The sequence below is a fragment of the Rhinichthys klamathensis genome, unplaced genomic scaffold, assembly GCF_029890125.1.
Source record: "Rhinichthys klamathensis goyatoka isolate OS25496 unplaced genomic scaffold, OSU_Roscu_1.1 h1tg000178l_1, whole genome shotgun sequence".
Taxonomy (NCBI): Eukaryota; Metazoa; Chordata; class Actinopteri; order Cypriniformes; family Leuciscidae; genus Rhinichthys; species Rhinichthys klamathensis.
In genome coordinates, this window is record NW_026606707.1 from 1,539,333 (window position 1) to 1,559,092 (window position 19,760).

A 19,760-nucleotide genomic window follows, 5' to 3' on the forward strand; every position below is an offset into this window, starting at 1 on the left:
AGTAAAACATGAATTAAATAGCCTATTTTTGTCGTGATTTAAAAAGTGATTTATTAATTTATTAATTTATTTCTGAATTATTTATGAACCAGCATGCGGTCTCTAAATGAATCTTTCTCAAGACTGAAGCTTGTCAAGGCTGGATATTAAAGGTCAAAGTCTGGATCATTCCTATATGGCACTGCACATTCTGTATGTTCCTTTAAACTTAGCCTCTATATTTTAGTATAATTAAGATTCTAGTATAGTTTTTATTAATATTTTTAACTAGTTTTTAGTTTTATATTTTTAGTTTTAGTTAAATTATTAGTAATTTTGTTGTGTTTTTAAACTTTTTTTAATTTCTGTTTTAGTTTTTATGTCAAGTTAAAGTAAATGAAAATGAGAAATGTTGCCTTCATAACTAGCTCATAATAATAGATAATAATAGAAATAAAATTCATATTTCATAATAATTTCATATTTCAAAATAAAATTTCATAATAGAAATAAAATGATAATCATTTTATTTTCATTTCAGAAACATTTTATTTCAAGTAAAACAATGTACAGCTTTAGTTTTAGTTAAAAGTACAATAGCCTATTAACTTTTTTTTGTTCAAACTTAACAAAATTTTAATAATGAATCAATACATCATCAATCCTATCCTCTAAATCGTGTTTTTGTATTACCCTGATTCACTAAATCTGTGTGTTTATATTTTAGATTTGTCGGGATGGGTTTCGTGGGAAGTTGCGTACATCACTCACCCATGCAACATATTGGTAAATAGGTGTAGAGAGTGGCATAGTTGTTGCAACGAGCGAGAAAGGTTGACATGGAGGAGCACGATAAATCTCGGAAAAAAGAAGAAGAAGAAAAAAAAAGACCAGAGAGTCTGCCGTCAAAAAGAGAGTCACGGGTAAAAAGCTAGTAATAAAACGAGAATCAACAATGGCTTTTCAGAGATGGTGAGAACTGAGGGATTTAAAATGTTGCAATAGGATATTTTATTGAACAGATAAATTACTATACAGTATGTAGGCTCTAACAGAGTTCATTGTGAAGCACTATTGTGTGAAGGGTCATATATTAATCCGCACAGTCAAGAGCCAGCACAACCAAAACAAAGTTCTTCTGCAAAATGCATGCAAACAGCTAAAGGGCCATATTTACATGGTGTAGGCCTACCTATAATCATAATAACCCTGCTCTATATACAAGCATGAATCCTAACAAAACACAGTTCAGTTTAAAACATTCAAGATAGCCTAAATTTTAGCACTGGGCAAAACTAAAACTAAAATAGTTTACAAAAAATGTCCCCACAAAAATTAAAGCAAGCCAAAGACTCTTTCCTAAAATAATACATACAATTTAAATCTAGATTTCAATTAAAAATATAACTTTCGGGCTCATACTAATCCTCATAATAACAACAAATAAAATATACAGACGTGACAAATACATTATTTGTACATGTTTATATTGCAAGTTGCAACTATGTTAGCATTTATGACTATTAGGTGTTTGAATTTGCATATGATACCACGAAAAATGTATTATCATGTGCATGGTGTTCAATAGAGGGCGCCAGTAAACATGACGCACAATTTGCTCAAGGAAAAAAAGCACCAGCCCTACATTAGGTCGGCTGCAGAAATTGTATGTGTACGCCTGCGCCCTTGACATGCTGCTGTCTCGCTGCTTTATAACAGCTGCACTTGAAAGTGTTAGACGCTGGATACCAACGCTGACGAACCGAATAACATGAATTCTTAACACAACGCGTAAATCTACACAGTATCCTTCGGGGAGTCTAATAATATAAGGATATCGGCTGGCCGTGAGCACAGTACACGTCATGTGTCGCGCGAGCCGAATCACTTGAAGTTCGCTGGACATTATTTCATTTTCTATTCGGCATATGGAGACTGCTCTAGATAGCTCACAGTCTTTGAGATGATCCATTTCTGCAATGGCGAGGGGTCTGTTTTCACGGGCCTGGCTGTCAAAGACTTACCACTTTCAGGTAATAATGCTTTTGAAAATGTATATGCAGTAGCCTATTTTTATGCTGAAATGAAATGCTACTACTATCTCAGCGAATGCTTGGTGAGAATGAATTGGTGAGAATGAACGGAGCAATGTGAATGACCTTTAAAACCGAGATCATTGTTTTTTTATATTTAATTTATTGTTTTTAACGAGTGCAGCTGCTGCTCTAATCTGCTTTGAATCTGTCAGCTCTTTATCAGCGACCGTTGTTGTGTGACAGTAACTCTCGTAACTCGCTTTTGAACAGCAGTTTAGAATACGTTTTTACGTTAGAGGCATATGGTTAGGGAATTCTTACTTATTATTTATGGAAATAACAAGTTCTCCATTTACCCTTGAGAGGACTGGGTTGCCATGGGGTTCTCAGCTGTGAGATTAATCCCCTTCACTGGGCGAAGTTAAAACGGTCTCATGTACGCCTGTATAACTCCACAACAGGACTATAAGGAGCTTAAACATAAGCCAGGCTTATAGTAGCACACATGTGCAATGTTTGTTTAATTTGCATATAAACGGTTGTGAATCATTGTTTATGGTTCATATGTAGCCTAAACTAGAGGTATTCATAAACATTAAAAATAGCAAACTATATGTGAAAGCAATTAGTTCACATGGTCAATGGCTTTAAATGTGGAATTACTGGAATTACAGATGAAAAGATTACTTGAAAAATACACTAACAATTAGAGTTAAAATATTACCAAGTTTGATATTTTGAGGTTATTATTAGACATAGACAATATAATTACTATAAGGTTTTGTAGACTCAGGACCTTATACTCCATAAACTCAGTGAGCATTTTTCTGAAAAAGCAGTCAATCCAGTTCCAATTTGTTTAGCAGGCTGGTTTTTTTTAAACCATTGTGTACACCTTTTTTTGTATGATATCATATCTTCCTTATTTTTAATCTGTTCTGTGCAGATTTTGTGTTTTTGGTATAACATTAATCCTTTTGAAACTGTCCTAAACCCTTAAATGCATGCATGTTTCGCCAATCATAATTAAATATTCGGGACTTTAGCGATTATGTATCTAACACAGATGGATCTCTACCTGTTGTGATGATATAAAAGAATAAAATAAAGCATATTTTGTTACCATTTGGAGCTTGGAAGGGTTCAGTTTGAGCAGATGTTTAATACCATCATCACTGTCCTCGTCAGAGGAAATGGACTCATTTCCCAGCACATTCAGCATCTGGCTCATATTTGCGATCTCAAACTTATTCTCAAAACTATCATTTTCAACATCTTCAAAATCAATATTTTGAACGCTGACAGCTTTTTACCAAATCCGCCATCAAGTGACAGTGACACTAATATTTGATTGCGTTCAGTACTTGCTCTGCAGTAAATCGCTGAGCCATTTCAAGTTTTGCTGATGAAACTTCCTATTCTTTTGTTTTCTGCCTGCTGTTACTGTGAGTGAAACGTCACTTCATCATTGTGTATCAGACATTGACACCTTGTGGAAAAAATTGAATTGCACTTATTCAGTAATCAAAGATTAAATTGTTGTTGTGCAGAAAAAAGATACTTGCACTGTTACACACCTATACAATTTTTTACAAAAAATGAATGGGAAAACAGGCATTTGTTTATAATTTTATTGTTTTGAATGAATTGATTGAGGAATACTAAGAAGGTTGATGTATAACTTTAAAAAATGAATGAATTTTTTAAAGCATGTATAAAGCATGTATTTATATGCTAGGCCTAGAAGGTGATTTGGTTATTACTAGTCATATATATTAGTTTTGATTTGATTAGATTTGCTTTCTCAGAGCTAATATGACTTGAATTTTGATATAAAAAAGCTCTGAATAATAATGCCATACAAAAGACAATAATAATAATAATAATAAAGTATATTAATACTATTAGTATTGTGATATGAATCATTTTGCTCATAAACGACTGTTGAGATAGTATTCTCAATTGAACCGAGTAGAATTTTGGAAGCTTGCGTCATGACTAGAGATGTCAATTTACATAAATTCCCATAATCAATCATTGTTTAACGATCAATTAATTGATTATTCATTAACCTTAATCTCTTGAATCCGAAGTGGGGGTGCTGCTACTAAGTTATCACATACTTAACAACAACCCCTTGCTTAACCAACACAAAATAGGTGTTGTTTTAGACCTTAGAAGCTTGGCCAGTTAGGGAATATGACCAATTTGCTGACATATTAGAAGTGCTCCATTTTCATAGTGTAAAAAAGTACCTGTTTAGATGAAAATGTGATCTGTAAAATCATCGTACATAACAGATACACTTGTGTCATATATCGTTGACAAAACTCGCAGAATACAACAATTTGTTTCAGTTAAAGACCAAACTATACCAAGTATTTGTATGAAAGATTTCTGCCGATGCACATGCAAACAGTATGCTTTTCACTACGTTTTTTGTTTGTAACTTCTCGTAACATTAGTTAACTATAGTAGATCGCATTATCTTTATTTAGAGCATGTGGTCTCGAACGAGCCCAAACATAACATAAGACAATGCGTAGATCAGAGTCACATGACATGCTGCTTTGCTAAAGCTATAGAACTTTGGGGATCCGAATTTTGTCACTCATGATCATGACTTTTTTCAATGTCATTTGAAAGATCAACCAGTAGAAGCTGGATCTCAGGTGTGGTGGGTTTGTATAGTGGGGAAGAGACCAATCACAATCAGACACAGCTGGAGCGCGCTTGGATTGGTTTGATTGCTCAGGTTGACAGGTTTTGATTTACCGGCATCTGAAACAGTGCTGGCTTAATCTAAGTCCGGTTTGTGAAACAGGGCCTTAGAATATGTGACTACGGCTCGCTCGCTTCATATCTCCTCTCGTGTCTGCTGCTTATGTTTTGCGCATGAGCCGCACGCACCTCAAAACTACTTAATCTAAGGATGACCTTAATCTACCATCGATACATTTTATTGATTAATTTCTTATCGATAATTAATCGATCGCCGATTAATCGTTAGCATCCCTAATCACAATTTAACAAGTGGATTATTTCAAAATGTATTCTAGCAGACTGTTTATTGTATAATGATATCTTGAGCATTATATGTATTTGAACTGGAAGTATCAACTGACTACTTCATAATTGTAACCAATTTGAAACGGAATATTCATTTAAGGGAATCTTAATTTTCAGATTTTGACTAAAGATTCTGAAGACAATTTTTTTTCTGTGGATTAATTTGCACAGATTAATTGTTCACCACAAGACTGTGTGTGCTAACAAAGTAAATATGGTCGATTTTGTTTTAAATTGAAACCAGTTTTGACAAATAGACCATTTTTATATGGTTGGTAAAAAATGTCCTCAAAATGAAAGTTATTTCCAGGGGTCATATATCCTTAATAAAAAGTTTATTTCTGGCACTAGTGATGAATGTTGTATCGCACATGAACTGAAGTAAAATGGCATGGAAGTAGAGTTTCTCGTAACTCACAGCTGTACCAAAAACAAGATGAAGGTGTGTGTGGTCGAGTGAATCACAGAAGGAATCAGCAGCATGATGAATTGACTTGAGCTCTGTGCTGACAGTGCCAGAGCTGGTGCTTCCATGCAGGAATGCTGACTCTAGTCTGGAAAGCAGCAGGCCGTAGGAACAGGGAGCATGTGGCATCAGATTCTTCTAGTGTTGATGGTGTGATGGACCATTGATTTGTGGAAAATAAAATGTACGGCAGCAGATGTTTTTATCCATTGTGAATTGATTAGATGGTGTTTTTTTTAAGAGAATAAAACCAAGTCTGAACGCAAGTTTGAAGTCACTTATAGAGGACTATTTCCTCCTGAAACACTTGAGGTACAGTGTTAAATGTTCAAGCCCTTGAAAGTCGGATGGATTCTGATTGGCTGTAAGTGTTTATTGTTCATCAGCTGGGAAAAAAATTAGCTGAATGTGATTCCAACACTATCATTCTACTATGCTGTTATCATCCTTGTTGTAAATAAAGTTTAAGTCGGCATGAAATGGATGTTGCGATATTTTTTTCTTCCCTGTTGTGACGTATATCCGAGGCTTCTGAAATGAGAAAAAAATTAAGAAAGGACTTGATATTGTTTAAATAAAATAAGAATTGTCCATTTTGATTTCATAATGACTTTAAAACTATCTGACAACAGCTTGCTGACAACTGTTGTCATCTGACAAGGAAAGTTGCTTCAGAGCAAGTTATTACATTTCAATGAAAGATTACTTTAACCTCAGTGATTTATTATATTGGCATTAGGGCTGCACGATATTGGAAAAAAACTGACATTGTGATATTTAGTTTTTCTGCTATATAGCCTATAATGCGATATGAGAACAATTTCACCAGATGACTCGTAAAGCTCTATTTGTAAAGAATTTATCATTCTAAGATGATTAGGGTGATTTTGCAGGAGAGTGCATCTGCAGAGAAAATAATAAACAAGTTACAAGCATAGATAAATACAATAGAACAATGATACAAATGAAATAAGCTGTGCTTTATTGTTTTCAGGTAAATCAGGTACATAGATTGAATAATCAAATGTAAAATAACACAGCATAGTCTTCAATGTATAAATTTAATATAATAAATTTAATTAATTAATAAAAACTTTTTTTTGTTGAAGCTACAAGTCATTTTTTCTTTCTCTTTTGTTGTTTGCTTAATAGTGGTGACACAAAGCTGGGTTTATATTAGGCTGCTGTCACTTTAAGACGAATGCATCCATTTTCTTTTTCAATTGTTTAACACAACCGACTGTGTTTATGAGGATAATCATCGAGACGTTCTCTTGTCCATTCAAGTTCAAAAGACGAGAAATAAACCTGAATTCGCCTTTGGCTAAGCCCCGCCCCCCTTAGTTACTGTTGCTACGTCCGACAAACAAACTTCATCTGGGCTCTGGTATCAACATGGCTTATGCTGTGACAGCTCTTCCTGGTGAAATTTTATCAAACTTTTATAAAGCAGCAAATAAAGCGTCCGATAGAAGTAGTCAAAAGCGGCTGCAATATACGTTCGAAGGCTATATTCATCATGACATACAGGTGAAACGCAAGGAACAACAAGGCATCCAAATAAAGGCAAAAGCATACCGGTCACAGTCAAAAAATGAACCACCGCATATCCTACTAATCGAGACGGACTCGGGCTGGGACTAACAATATCAAGGAGCAACACTGTTCATGCAAAGCTGGGTAGGTCTCTATTCACTTCTATAATCGTTATTACAAAGCAAACGGACTACGCGAGTATAACGTTGTATTTATTAGCAGCGTGTGCTAGACGACACTTGTCAGGATTTGACTTCGGTTTGGGAAGGGGAAAAAACGGACACCCCCCTCCAACCTCTCTGGGAAACGCGTATCTGTTATAAATGCCCCAGGCACAATGTTTAACCATATTTTTGATAAAACTACGACGGTAATAGCCTGCCGAGACCAAAAATATGAGACGCCTGTGTTAAAGTCAATGGAGCGCTGTGAAAAAGTGTCGGACCTCTGTGGGAGGCGAGCTCGTTCTTGGCTGCGCTGTGATTGGTCAATCTACATTCTAGGGTGTGGCTTAGCCAAAGGCGAATTTGGTGTTCATGTGCTGTCTGCGCAGCTCTGTGTGCGCACAGAAAACAGCGCACATCTTCTTGCTCTTGACGTTTAAACTGACAGGACTTAAAAACACATGCAAAATAAATGATAAACTTTCACTCTATGGTGGTTAAACTTTGCAATTAATCTGCAATCACATTCGAACCGGAGCCAATCAACTACAATTCCTATCGGGCATGTGACTATCGCGGATGGCACATCGTGATACGATACTAATATGATATATCGTGCAGCCCTAATTGGCATTGCTTTTGGGTGACAACTGCACAAGGACACTAAAGTACTCTAAGGCTGTCAAATTAAAATTCGAATTTCGAATATTCGTTGAATTTAAAATAAAAATCCACATTCGAGAAAAAAAAAAGGTGCATTCAGTACGTGCTAGAGCTAGACGGACATCTTTGACCGTTGCACAGAGCCACATGCTTGAAGCTGTGTAAGGTTAAAAGAAGTTTCATAAATGATGCTGTTTTGTTTATAATTGTTATTGCAATTTACGAAATTATATTTGATTCATAAACGTAATTAGTTATATTTTGGTCTAAAATTCAAATTTAGTTTTTCAGCCATTTTGACATTCCTAAAGTACTCTTGGATTTCAATGCTAGCAATTATCTTTATCCTCACTATTTGAAATAGTCTAAGAATTTGACCCTTTAGTTTTTGCAAATGTGAGCATAGATGGCATGAAGAAAGCGCTTTAAATTGACAAGACAGAATGGTTTGTCTTAAAGTGTTCTCCTTAGCGTTGTGTCTGGCAGACTGGCTCTGTATAGGGCTGTCAGATTGATTTCTGAAAATGGACCCAGGGCTACATTTATGTGTGAAACAACTTCTCCTTAGATAATTGTTCTGGGCTGAAGCTGCTTGTAAGCCAAAACAGTTAATTAAGCCATTTCAGCAGCAAGACAGCAGTTTGCTGAACTCATTTTCACACTGAATAGTGCTTGCGAAGGTTGAGTGGAAACGTTATACATAGTAATGTGAAGGTTTGTGGTGGTTGATTTGCAGCTCTATACTTGGACACCACCCTCATGTGCTCCATAAAACACAGACTAGCGTGATTTGGCAGCAAGGAACAAGTCTGAAACAAGCTCCACTGAGACATTTGTACGGGGAATCTGGCATTTTCCTCAGTTTATTGCCTCACATTCATTTCATGATCACACACACATCTGGATGGAGTTTTTCTTGGAGATTTTCCTGGACTTCTTTTGTTCAAGACAATTTCATATGCTGGACAACATGATTGCTTATTTTCAATAGGGCTTGAGTAGCAACTTCTTAAACTTTTCAGCCATGGGACAGGATGTTTGTTAAGTGATGTACAGTGATGGCGTTTGATACAAAGGACGGGGGGAAGGAAGGCTTCCACATTGTCTGAATTTCATTAGATGACATACTTTTGCTGTTTTCTCTATTCATAAGCAGAAAACCTTTTTTTTTGTGTGGTATTACAGGGGTGTATTCCAGAAAGCAGGTTATGCAACACACCCGGGTAAGTTTACATATAAGTATGCGGATAACCTCAACTTTCAGTTTCCAAAAATGGAATTAACTTTCAGGCTATGTACAATAGCCATAGCAACTTACTCTCTGAACCTTCTCCAGACCAGGTTATGTCACAGGGTTAGTTTACTTCAGAGGTATTCAGTGCATACGTGCACTATTGATGAGTGATTTTGCACTATGTCACATTCTTAGCGTACCTTTCCATTGTGACTTTGTGGTGAATCTGGTGTACAGTTAAAAATGTCTTTGGGCTTTCACTATCAACATACTCTGGATTGAACTTTGTGTTTTTGGAACCAGCATACCCTGAGTAAGCAAGGTTTGGTTTAACCAAGAGTTCAGAGTATAATATGTGACGGTGGGTTAACTTTGCTTTCTGGAATACCCCCCAGATATCAGAAATACTAAGTCCTGTCAGAGCCATAGGGTTTCGAAGATGTACTCGTATAATGTGCATTTAGCAAAGCAACAGGTGCTAATCATCTTCCCAAACTTCCCTTTCCCGATTCCCATCTCCTATCCCTATCCCTCTGTCCTCTGCTTCCTGTCTCAAACTGTTCTATCAAAATACTATCAACAATTTAAAGCTAAAAAAAAGAAAAGAAAAGTCAAGTCCTAGCTTAAAGTGATGCGAGGACTGTATTGTCTGGATCTCCAAAAATCATGTGAGAGTAATTATGAAAGGTTGAATGATAGGAGTCACAAGGGAGAACACTTCAGACAAATCTAATTTGGACTTTTTAAAGACTGAGTCCCTCTGGGAAACTAACCTGTAATCATGTCTGAAGGAAACCAGTATTTATACCTACCAGCTTCATTGCAGTTTTCTCGTATAAAGAGTGAATGGGATTTCTGAGTTATGGAAGGAAATAAAATCTGAGCTTGCTGTTGTATTACAGAAGCAGCACCTCAAGCCCACATAATGGGTCTTCTACTACTTTGATTCACATTCTTAAAGCTGAAGTGTGTAATAATTTCTACTAGTAGCACCAAACAGAATTGCAAAAGTAATCACCATTGGTTGAGTCAGTGTTGCTGCTCTGGGCTGGTTCTCACATTTGAAACACATTTGTCTTATTTTAAGAGCAGTATGTCTTGGATTATGACTAGGTTTTAACTGTAAATTTCACTGTAATTCCAGATGTTCTTTAATAGCACCTGCTAGTAAAATCTCCAAACATCAAATGCACAGGCTGAGTTTAGACTTTACGCTGAGAATAGACGTCTCAGACATCTAAAGCGCAATGACTTATTTCTATCAAAAAGAACACATTAAGCTTTGCACTGCTTTATTTACATGGACCTCAAGTACATTCACCCACAGTTTGCATGTATACACCCACAGATATAGCAATTACGTTCACACAGGCCCGCCGCCCCGTACACAGGCATGGAAATTGCATATGTAGCACCTTGCTTAAGTATGTAGCCCCGTACCTAACACAAATATGAAAATAGAGCCTATAAACACCTACGCTACGCCAGTACCTTGCCATTTGCAACAAAGTGGAAGCAGACACTTAGCCACATTATGCAGTTTGTATTCTAACAGTTTTAATGAACAAATAAAATAACAACTGTTTGTGTTTATTCTTTATACTTGACCTGAAAATGTATAATGTTTTACAGCATTTGCCAAGTAATTAAATAATTGATTTGAGCAATTGTTGTATATTTGGCTCTACTGTAATCTAATAATGTAAACACTACTGTTCAGATGTTTGGGGTCAGTAAGATTTATTTGTAATGTATATGCTTATTCAGCAAGGACTCAGTAAATTGAGCAAAATTTAAGTGTAGTAGTAATAGATCTCTAAACATGTTGCGCTTCAGGTGACCTGAGTTCGAGTCCCGGCTTGTAGGGATGCACGATGATATCGGGACAACATCGGTATCGGCCGATAAAAGCTTAAAATGACCATCATCGGCATCGGCCGATATGAATATTTCTGCCGATAGGGTGGCGTGTTTCCTATGCGCACGTGACGACCGTGAACGAAGCATGAGCGCCAGCAACTAGGGGTGTGCGTCTCACGCCTTTTGATCGTGGACGATTAAAATATCTCTTCACGATCTGCTTTTGAAAAAAAATCATAGTATCGTGCATTCTATCAGTTCAATTCTGGCGCCTTCATCTCAACATATTGTACAACGCGACATACATTCACATCATATCACATCACATGTAAACGCAGAGGAAGAGTTACACTGCAATTCACAAAAGTTCATTATTTGCATGTGCGTCAAAGTCTTGCTAGTTAAACATGTCATTCACGTGCGGATGCGCTGTTCTAACATCCGCTTTTCTGAGCGCGTTACACCCGACGCTCACAGGAACTAAAAGCCTGTATACTGGACTAATCTTTCGAGTCTTATTGCGCTGATACGGTCAAATACATTACACACAAGGTTTACATAAACAAAGTTGGTAATGTCTAAAGTGAAAGCAAACAGAGAAAATCTGCTTGTCAAATGCGTGTATATTAGACGCGTCGCGTGCAGTTCTTAAAGAGACAGTAATAATATGCTGCCGCTTGTCCTTAAAGAGATACTGCACCCAGAAATAAAAATTCTGTCATTATTTACTCACTCTAATGTTGTTCCAAACCTGTATTCATTTCTTTCTTGTGCTTAAATATACTATGGAAGTCACTGGAGTACAGCAACTGTTTGGTTAGCCACATTCTTCCAAATAACTTTTATTTTCAACAGAAGAAAGAAACTTGAGAGAGTAAATGATGACAATTTAAATTTTTGGGAGAACTATCCCTTTAATGTTAATAAAACAACAAAACACAGAGGAAATCACTCACTGCTCTTGACCGAGAACTTTAATAGAAGCTTTAATAAGCTTTTTTTGCCCTTAAAAAAAATACAAATATATCGGTGTCGGTATCGGCATCGGGCAAAATTAGTTTGAAAATATCGGCATATCGAATATCGGCCAAAATCCAATATCGTGCATCCTGGCGGCTTTTCTGATCCTTTCTCTCTCTCTCTCCCACTTTGCTTCCTGATAGTTCTCTGTACTATCTCAGTAAAGCCACAAAGGCCAAAAAAAAAGCACAAATAGCCAGTAAAGACAACTTCCAGTGGCTACACAAAGCTACTACTCTACATAGTGATGCCCCCTGATGCCTTTCACTTTAAACTGCTGTAAAACTCGATGCCCAAAGAGACATGGTAAAGCTTTGGTGACCGCAGTAACCACGGCCTTTTCATTTCTGCAGCATAAAGAGCTTCATGCAGGTCTTTTTGTAGTTCAAAGCCCTTGTGTGCAAGAGAACCAACCAAAACACCCTCTAGTCTAGGGTGTCTGTCAAAGGGACTTAATTAAAATGTGTTAATGTAGCAGATGAGTGTTGACCTTGCTTTAGTTAAGAATGATCAAATTGTGCCTGTACTCATTTCATGACCCTTTGGGTGGTGGTAGTTAGAAAATAAGTGGTTTGTTGACTGTGGTTGGGTGTATTTCTTTGGACTTGTTGTAGCAGGAAGTTTTCTGTTTGTGCTGTAACTTGCTGTATGAAATGTATTGCTGTGTGTATTCAGCCTCTTTTTTGTTTTTGAAATTTGACATGAGTCATGAACTACAAGTAAATATTTGACTTCTCGTGTTCAGTCAGGATTTGAGTTTACTTTTAGCATGGACTGTGTTAAAGTTCACGACCCAGGCTTATGTTTACTTTCCGCTTCTTTCCCCTTAGGCTCGTCTGTCCTATACTCGAGTGAAGTATCTCTTTCTCACGTGGCTTGCTGTATTTGTGGGTAGTTGGGTTGTGTATGTGCAATACTCTACTTACACTGAGCTGTGCAGAGGACGAGAGTGCAAGAGCATCATTGTGAGTACGACCCTCTCTGACAGTTGCATTCATTTCAGTTTCATCTTGATACATCTTTATCATTATTGAATACTTAATTGTGCAGCTAATTTTACATTTAGTTTACCTTTGTCATCTGACGCTCACTTAAAGTTAATCTTAAACACTAATAATTTAACACTGTTGTTAAATGTATTCTTTAGCAAATCTCAAAATTAATATAATTTTTTCATACTGTACAATATAATGATGTGATGCCTAAATTCACTTGTTGTATTTATTTTAGTTTCTTTTATCGATTATTGGCCAAAACATAGAATAATAATGATTTTAATATTGGTGTATCCCTAATAACAGTACAGTGACATTTAAAGGGAATAGTTCACTTAAAAAGGAAAATTCACCCTCATGTTGTTCTAAATGCATATTTCCCCTTCTTCCATAGAAAATAAAAAGACATTTAGCAGAATCTAATTAAGCCATATAATATAATGTGTAAGGAGAGATACTTAAAATGAATATTCACTTCATCAAAAATATCAAGAGAAGTTCCTTGCTTGTCACATGACTGGTCATCATATTTGAATTTGTGCACGAGATTTGAGAGTTATAATGAAGGGCAAGATTTTTTTTGTATCACACTAAGCTATTGTATGTCGGCATGAGACTTTTATAATATAGTACATAAGTCATATGAACCCCTTTTGGTGGTGCTTTTATGTCCTTTTTTGAAGCTCGACAGCCCCTGCTCAACATCCACTGCCACTGTATTGAAAAGAGCAGCTTAAAAATTCTGCAAAACATCTTTTGTGTTCTATGGAACAAAGAACGTCATATGGGTTTGATATAACACAAGGGTGAGTAAATTATGGCAACTTTGAATTTTGGGTGAACTATCCCTTTAAGCCATAAATGATAAAGAAACAAACATCCATGTACTACCTAACCCCCAGCCCCACCTATTGGTGATGTAGTGAAAATGTTTCTCCTGTATTTAAGCCATTACACAACATCTTATTGAAACGCTTCCACTTGTTCAACAGAATGTCACTTACATGCTCATTGAAATGGACCTTCCTTTTCCAACAGTGTGACAAATACAGCAAAGGTATTATTGATGGCTCTGCCTGTAGCAGCCTGTGTGAAGAAAGCTCACTATACTTTGGAAGGTGCCTCTCCACCAAGCCAAACAATCAGGTATGACACAAGGCCACGTCCACATTAATCTAGATATGTAAAAAAAAAAGGGTTCTTTCAAAACGAACTCTGTCCACACAAGCGTTTTTAAGCATTTTCCAAAAGTTTCTCATCCACACTGACACACTGAAAATAGCTTGAATCACTTTGCTGTGCATGTGTGAAACATCATAAAAGCTCACTGAGGCGATACTGAGAGACCAGACGTCATAATATGCTCTTGCTATTCTTCTGGCATGATCACTTTATTAGTTTGCACTCAACCGGCATTCCATATATGGTTTAAGGGTCGTTCATGTCGCGACTTTTGCATACTCAAGTTCGCTATTTTAATAGTAGATGCGTGACAAGTGTGCTTACAATAGAGAGCGACGTTATTGCGACGTACATGCTCGTTTATTCCAGGTGTGTTTACACTGCAGCGAGATGAAAAATCTCAATTTTTCAGAATGCTTCAAGGCAAGCACACCGCAAGTCATGTGACAAGAACCAACCAATCAGCTTCACCCTTTCCGTTTGAAATAAACATTGAAACCTCTGCCAAGGTGGAGGAACAGCTGATCATTGCTGTACAATATGCGTCACATGGCTAAATATGCATCATCATTATCCGAATACCACACTACAATGTGAAAATGCCGTTTTAAAATTTATCCACTTTGGAGAGATTCTTTAAAAATATCGATTTTCTGTGGACAAAAGGCCAAAACATTAATTTTCCAATTCCAACAATAAATTTACCCGGAATAATGTGGATGCCACACTCACCATAGTCCCTAAAATAGGGTGTCTAGTCCTGCTCCTGGAGTCTAGCACTAATGCTGCCTTCACGTGCTATCCAAATTATCGCAAACACGACTTTCCTAGTCAAAAAATGGGATATGAATGCCCTCTCAAGTCATATTTACCACTGGGAAGCTCAGGGATCATTTTGATACCCGAGTTCTCAAGTTGGGCAGACAATAAACTTTAAACATGGCGGAGGGCAGAAAGATTGCTACTTGCTTGGTTAAAGGAGCTGTATGTAAGATTGTGGCCAAAACTGGTACTGCAATCACTTTCAAATTACTGTAGAGTGGTGTATCCCCTCCCCCTCCCCCCTGACTCAAGGTTGCCAGATCGGCTGCAGGATCCAGCAGGAACGTGACGAGCTGCAGCTGTGGTAACTAGAGCAGAGCTGGCAACCCGGATGCCACAACACTACTGACTTCGTGATTGGTAGATAGGTGGAGGGTGGAGCATCAGACCAAAACACAACATGACAACATCAACATCAGTTGAGGGCTGCAACTTCACTTTTTAAATGACAATATCCTGGCCGGACTACTGTTGTCAGTGATATAAGTATTTGAAATGTACATGATTTCTTAATGTCTCGTGATATATCAGGGCCATTTTATGATTAATTGAAATAAATTTCTTACATACAGCTCCTTTAATACCAAGTAATTATTATTTATTAATATTAGCCATGTCTTATCATTAAAGTAGTGTATATTTACATGTATGAATACTTTAGTGAAGCGTATTGTATGTTTTATACAAATAGCCTGTGTTTGACCAAAATTCCAGAATTGTAAGCAAGCTTTCTATATAGTGCGGTGAATGTTTATATGGTTGTCAATGAATGGTATGCTAAATATCCTTTTGGCTTTAATAAGATATTCCCAATAAATAGGCAAGAATAAACCTGGTGTCCTCCATGATTCATGTTCTGTCCGACAATAAAGCACTTGAATATGCGACAAGCTCGTAATCACGATTTCAGAAGTGGGAAGCAGGAAAAGTCCCATAGTGTGTGAAGGCAGCATAATTAAATGCACCAGAACCTTCCGGATCACTAGAGCAGGAGCAGGTTTGGAGTGGACACCCCTGCCCTTAAACCACATGCATCTCAGTACTGTCATGTTGACATTGTGTGTTCATTTACTACTCTTAGGTCTATACAGGCAGCTGGGGTGACCTGGACGGCATCATTAAGTGTCAGCTGAGTGACGTCCTGCACTATGAGCTGGGAGAGGAACTGGAGCCAAAGAAAGAGGTCGCACTCTTTGACAAACCCACTCGAGGAACCTCTGTAGAGAAGTTCAAAGAGATGGTTGCCAGTCATTTGAAGGTTGGAATACTTTTTTTATTATTATTATTTTTTTAAACAATGGGGGCTTTCGCACTGGTTAGTTCTAGGAACTAGCCACCAGGGTGGTTCCCCAAGAACGAATCGTTCCCCTAGGAACATTTTCCTGTTTGTTGAACATTTTCCTGTTTCAGGAACTCTGAAGTGACGTAATGTTGTTACTTTTATTTGACGGCGCAGCAGACCTTTATTTTTATTTTGACACACAGTACTCGCATTCGCCGTGTTCATTAGTTTACAATCTGTCTAACAGTCCTGTCTAATACATCATTAGATACTGTTATACAAAGAAAGTAGACCGTATATTAAAAGGTATTAGCGTTTGCCGTGTGGTTGATGTCCAGTGTCGCTAGCTGAGCAGAAATACATAATCATGTTTCACTTGGTCCCCTTAAAGTTGCGTTGGATGTTCTCCTTGGCCCATCTATCACTGTTTTCCATGTTCGTAGAGTTAGTTTGTGGAGTAAATACATATGCTACAATCTGTGAGTTTACACAGCTTTTTAAAAAATGGCGGGTGCTGGTCTTTCGCGTGCGTTCGGCCAATCAGCGTTCACTAACGTCACTGTAGTTCCTATAGTGCTGGTTTATGGTGCGTTCAAGTCATCTCGCACTTGAACGCCACCACAATGTCGTAAATACCAGTGGGGAGCTCGGGATTTTCTCTAAGCCCCGATCTTTACGAGTTGAGGGGCGTGTCAGTGATAAAGATGGCGGAATACCACAATACTTAAAAGGTATTTAGCAGTGATATTGTCAGGCTTTTCTATTTACAGCGCAGTAAGCTGATTGCCTGCACAGAATATGATGGCATTATAATATAACAATGCAACATGTAACGATAAAGTTGGCAGTGGCTTCATAAATTAATTAAAAACATAAAAAACAAACAAAGTAGCCTACACCTGATGCACATTTCTTTGTTTTTCATTTTCTAGAACAAGAGTTTAAGAACCTTGCTGTATTTTTGTGTAATTAATTAAGAGAAAGTACTCCGCCATCTTACTCCGATGAAAGTGACTTGAACGCACCTGCCGTCGTAAACACGACTTCCCACCTCGTACGTACGAACTTCCCAGGAGGACTTGAACGCACCAATAGAGCCTCTGAAGTAGAAGCTAAATGAATTCCTCCAAAATGAGTTCCTAGAACTCCTGCTCCAACAATAGGGGCTTTCGCATCGGAGTTACCTTTTCATAGTTCCTAGAATTATTGGCGGAAGTACCCCGTGTTCGTACCGAAAATCCGGGTACTTCCGCCAATAGTTCTATGAAAAGGTTCCTCCGGTGCGAAAGCCCCTATTGTTGGAGCACTCAATTCTTTAAAGGAAAGCCACAATCAGGTTGAAGAAACTTAATGCACCTTTCATTTAAATTCGCAATGTAATGGACGTAGCAACATATTTTCTTTCATATTGTGACGTACATCCGAGTGAAATGGATTATCGCAAAAGGAAACATGTTGGGCGAGGACTTATTCTATTCATCGTCTGTTGATTGGACGGAAGCAGATCCAAATGCGAGCTTGCAGTCGATTTGAATTAAAAGGGGCAGTTTAAGTGGACTAAATGATTTAGTACTATTGCGTTCATATTTGCAGTGAACTGTACCGTACCCCATACCACCTTTTTAAAGTGGACTCTGATATGGATCGGGGTTAAAGCACCCTTATAGGCTTTGGCATTTCTTTTTTCACTCCAATTAGTTGAGTACGAAATCATAAAATCAGAAAAATTCCTTGTTTTGTTCCTACAGGCAAAAGTCGGAGAGCAAGCCAACCTCTCCAGTTTGGTAAGCCTGATCCTTTCAGTGGCGGACAGCAATAAAGATGGCCTCATCTCTCTCCCCGAGGCCAAGTCTGTTTGGGCTTTGCTGCAGCTCAACGAGGTTCTGCTGGCAGTGGTGCTCCAAGACCGAGAGCACACACCTAGACTGTTGGGCTTCTGCGGGGACCTGTACGTGGTGGAGCGGGTGCCTCACGCGCCCCTGTACGGCCTCAGTCTGCCGTGGCCCATGGAACTATGGATCCCTACGGGAATGCGGCGAAGCATGGACCAGTGGTTCACGCCTTCCTGGCCCCGCAAGGCCAAAATCTTTATCGGCTTGCTGGAACTTATAGAAGACATCTTCCACGGTACCTTTGGGAGCTTCTTAATGTGCGACATGAGAGCCAGTACTTTCGGTTACAACGATCGTCACGACCTCAGGCTGGTGGACGGGCGGCGTGTAGTTGCTGAGGAGGCCTTCAAACAGGCCATGATCCTTCAGCGCTGCGAGGACGATGAGGACTGCGTGTACGGCGTGGACTGTAGGACTTCGTGCGACCGCGCAGAACACCGGTGCATGGCCGAGGTGACTCAGCCCAACCTGGCCAGGGCCTGCAGAGCAATGAAGGATTATCTCCTACGAGGAGCTCCGTACCATATACAGGAAGAGCTGGAGAAGCAGCTGTACGCCTGCATGGCTCTCAAAGGTTCAGCCGAGCAGATGGAGATGGAGCACTCGCTCATTCTCAACAACCTCAAGACCCTGCTGTGGAAACAGATCTCGCACACCAATGACTCCTGAAGGAAAAAGAAGATGCGCTGGTGACTACGTTCAGATTCTTGAATGTCTTCTGAAGCACTTCAGGCCATTGTGAATCTGGCTGGAGATTACAATGCTGGTAGGAAAGTGGCTGGAAAAAATGCTGATGGCAATATTCAGTGCTGCTTTGGTATTACAGTTCTCTTTAGAAGTGGGTAGAATTAAATCCGTGAGGACTTTTTTCTCAGGCTCAACTTTAGAGTAACGTTCACGTCTGTCTCGTGTTTATGTCGTCATGCTTTGTCATACACGATTGATCAGTGATCATGTTAAATTTACAATTCCTTCAGATGTTATGAAGGAGCAAATGATGCTAACTTTGCATCCATTGTTGGATGTTAACAGAGAAAATTAAGGAATACACTCGCCACCGACTGTGGTTGTGTGTCTTGTATTGTAATGTTTGTCACATGAGCACAGCAAAAAGAGTCATAAAAGAGCCATTTTGAAATGGACATAGTCCAATGCCTTGATATGCATGTTGCCAGTGAGTGTGCGTTTTTTTTTTTTAGTTCGATGCTTGTGTGAAAAAGGTAACGCTTCACAATAAGGTTCAATTTGATAACATGAATTAATAATGAAGAATATTTCTGAAGCATATTAATCTAGGTTTGTTAAGTTATAAATATACTAACACATTTCTAACATTTTAAGTTGTATAAATTACTATTGAGCAGTATTTATAAATTAAAATGAACCTAGATTAATAAATGTAAATTAACTTAATCTTATTGTAAAGTGTTACCGATCTAAATGTTTACAAGGAGTTTCGTGAATCATGCTAAAGGAAGGAAGCCTCTCAACTATGACATTTCACAGCAGTGATCATTATATTTCTAATCATTTGTTTGTTGGGTTCCCAATTTATACTCC

At 38.1% G+C, this 19,760-nt stretch overlaps 1 protein-coding gene across 1 annotated transcript; it reads left to right on the top strand.

The window, feature by feature from the left end:
- Window positions 1–1,589: 1,589 nt before the first annotated feature.
- dipk1aa (divergent protein kinase domain 1Aa) lies at window positions 1,590–19,441 on the top strand. Its single transcript, XM_056260804.1, has 5 exons — window positions 1,590–2,012; window positions 12,858–12,992; window positions 14,061–14,168; window positions 16,108–16,284; window positions 18,057–19,441. The coding sequence occupies exons 1-5, from the start codon at window positions 1,959–1,961 to the stop codon at window positions 18,867–18,869; spliced, it is 1,287 nt and encodes a 428-aa protein (XP_056116779.1). The 5' UTR covers window positions 1,590–1,958; the 3' UTR covers window positions 18,870–19,441.
- Window positions 19,442–19,760: the final 319 nt, after the last annotated feature.